The 1,293-nt window shown below is 34.5% G+C and overlaps 1 protein-coding gene across 1 annotated transcript; it reads left to right on the top strand.

Moving 5' to 3' along the window:
• Positions 1 to 392: 392 nt before the first annotated feature.
• On the top strand, positions 393 to 1,251 carry LOC125851585 (uncharacterized; the record flags this gene model as incomplete). Its single annotated transcript, XM_049531359.1, has 2 exons — positions 393 to 530; positions 940 to 1,251. Coding segments are annotated over 2 exons (450 nt in total), but the record flags the coding sequence as incomplete, so codon positions are not given.
• Positions 1,252 to 1,293: the final 42 nt, after the last annotated feature.

Genomic DNA, 1,293 nt, shown 5'->3' with positions numbered 1-1,293 from the left:
AAGCAAATTAACCGTTCAGCTCATGCATCGACTAATCTAGGTAAGCAATACACCCAAGAATTCGAGACAAGTAAGATTTTTGAAAATTTGCTATGTTTTGAAATAAAATTTCCAAGTATCTTATGTGTACATTCCCTTTGTATTTTCTTGGAAACTGTTCTTGGTCTTGGGACTCGTTAAAATGTATCATACTTTTATCACTTTTCTGCCCTCAAGCAAGTCGATAGTGAAAAGTGAGTCCTTGTTATATTTTTTTATATAATGCTCTGTTTTTTTTCTGTCTCGAAATCTAATCTTCTCTTTGAGCCGTTGTTATTCCTTACAGCTTTTCACTCTCTAAAGAAATATTCTAAAGTATTAATTATATGATTTGTTTTCTCCATGTTATGTAGGGAAGGGTCGAGGACAAGGACTTACAAACTATACCTTGTTTACTAGTCAAGGAATGATAACGATACCTAAGAACTCCATCGATCTTGAGAAAGAGAACAAGCAAATTAACCCTTCAGTTCATGCATCGACTAATCTAGGTAAGCAATACACCCAAGAAGTCGAGACAAGTAAGATTTTTGAAAATCTGCTATGTTTTCAAATAAAAGTTCCAAGTTTTTCTGTAATATCTTTGAACTATTTTCAGTTCCTTACTTTCCAGATGTAGCACATCGTAGCTTCCCAAAGAGCAACCTCAACTTCGATCAGTCTTAAACTTCTTCTAGTTAAAGAAGAGGATGAAACATGCTTGATATGCTGAAACATGTATTCATATTTTCACACCTCCAGCTTATGTGCACAATAAAATTAGTAGTAACACTTACTTTTATAAATGTCACAGATTTTTCCTATTTCATGGCTGCATCCATTTTTTTCTCTACTTTGTATTCCTATGTCATGGCTGAAACACTATGCTAAAGTATTGGCAATATGATGTGATTTCTCCAGGTTCTACAGGGAAGGGGCGCGGACAAGGACTTAAAAGCTCTACTTTGTGTACTAGTCAAGGAATGGGAATGAAATATAACAACTACATGACTTCTGAATCTGAAGTGGGATGTATCAACAAGAGTGCTCTTTATGCTAATCAGCATATTAAAACTCCTCCTATAAGCACAAGAGCAAATTCGACCATGTCGTCTAGTCAAGAAATGCAAACAATGGATAAATCGATTCTTGAGAAAGAGGATATGCAAACTAATCTTTCATTGCCTCCATCAATTGATCAAGTTATGGAACATTCTCAAACAACTGAAAAAGGTACGATATTTTTTAGCCATATCTTATTAGTTTGTAAACCTA

The sequence above is a fragment of the Solanum stenotomum genome, unplaced genomic scaffold (genome assembly GCF_019186545.1).
Source record: "Solanum stenotomum isolate F172 unplaced genomic scaffold, ASM1918654v1 scaffold27310, whole genome shotgun sequence".
NCBI lineage: Eukaryota > Viridiplantae > Streptophyta > Magnoliopsida > Solanales > Solanaceae > Solanum > Solanum stenotomum.
Note: the sequence above shows the minus strand (reverse complement) of the source record. Positions and strands in the feature narration are given on the sequence as shown.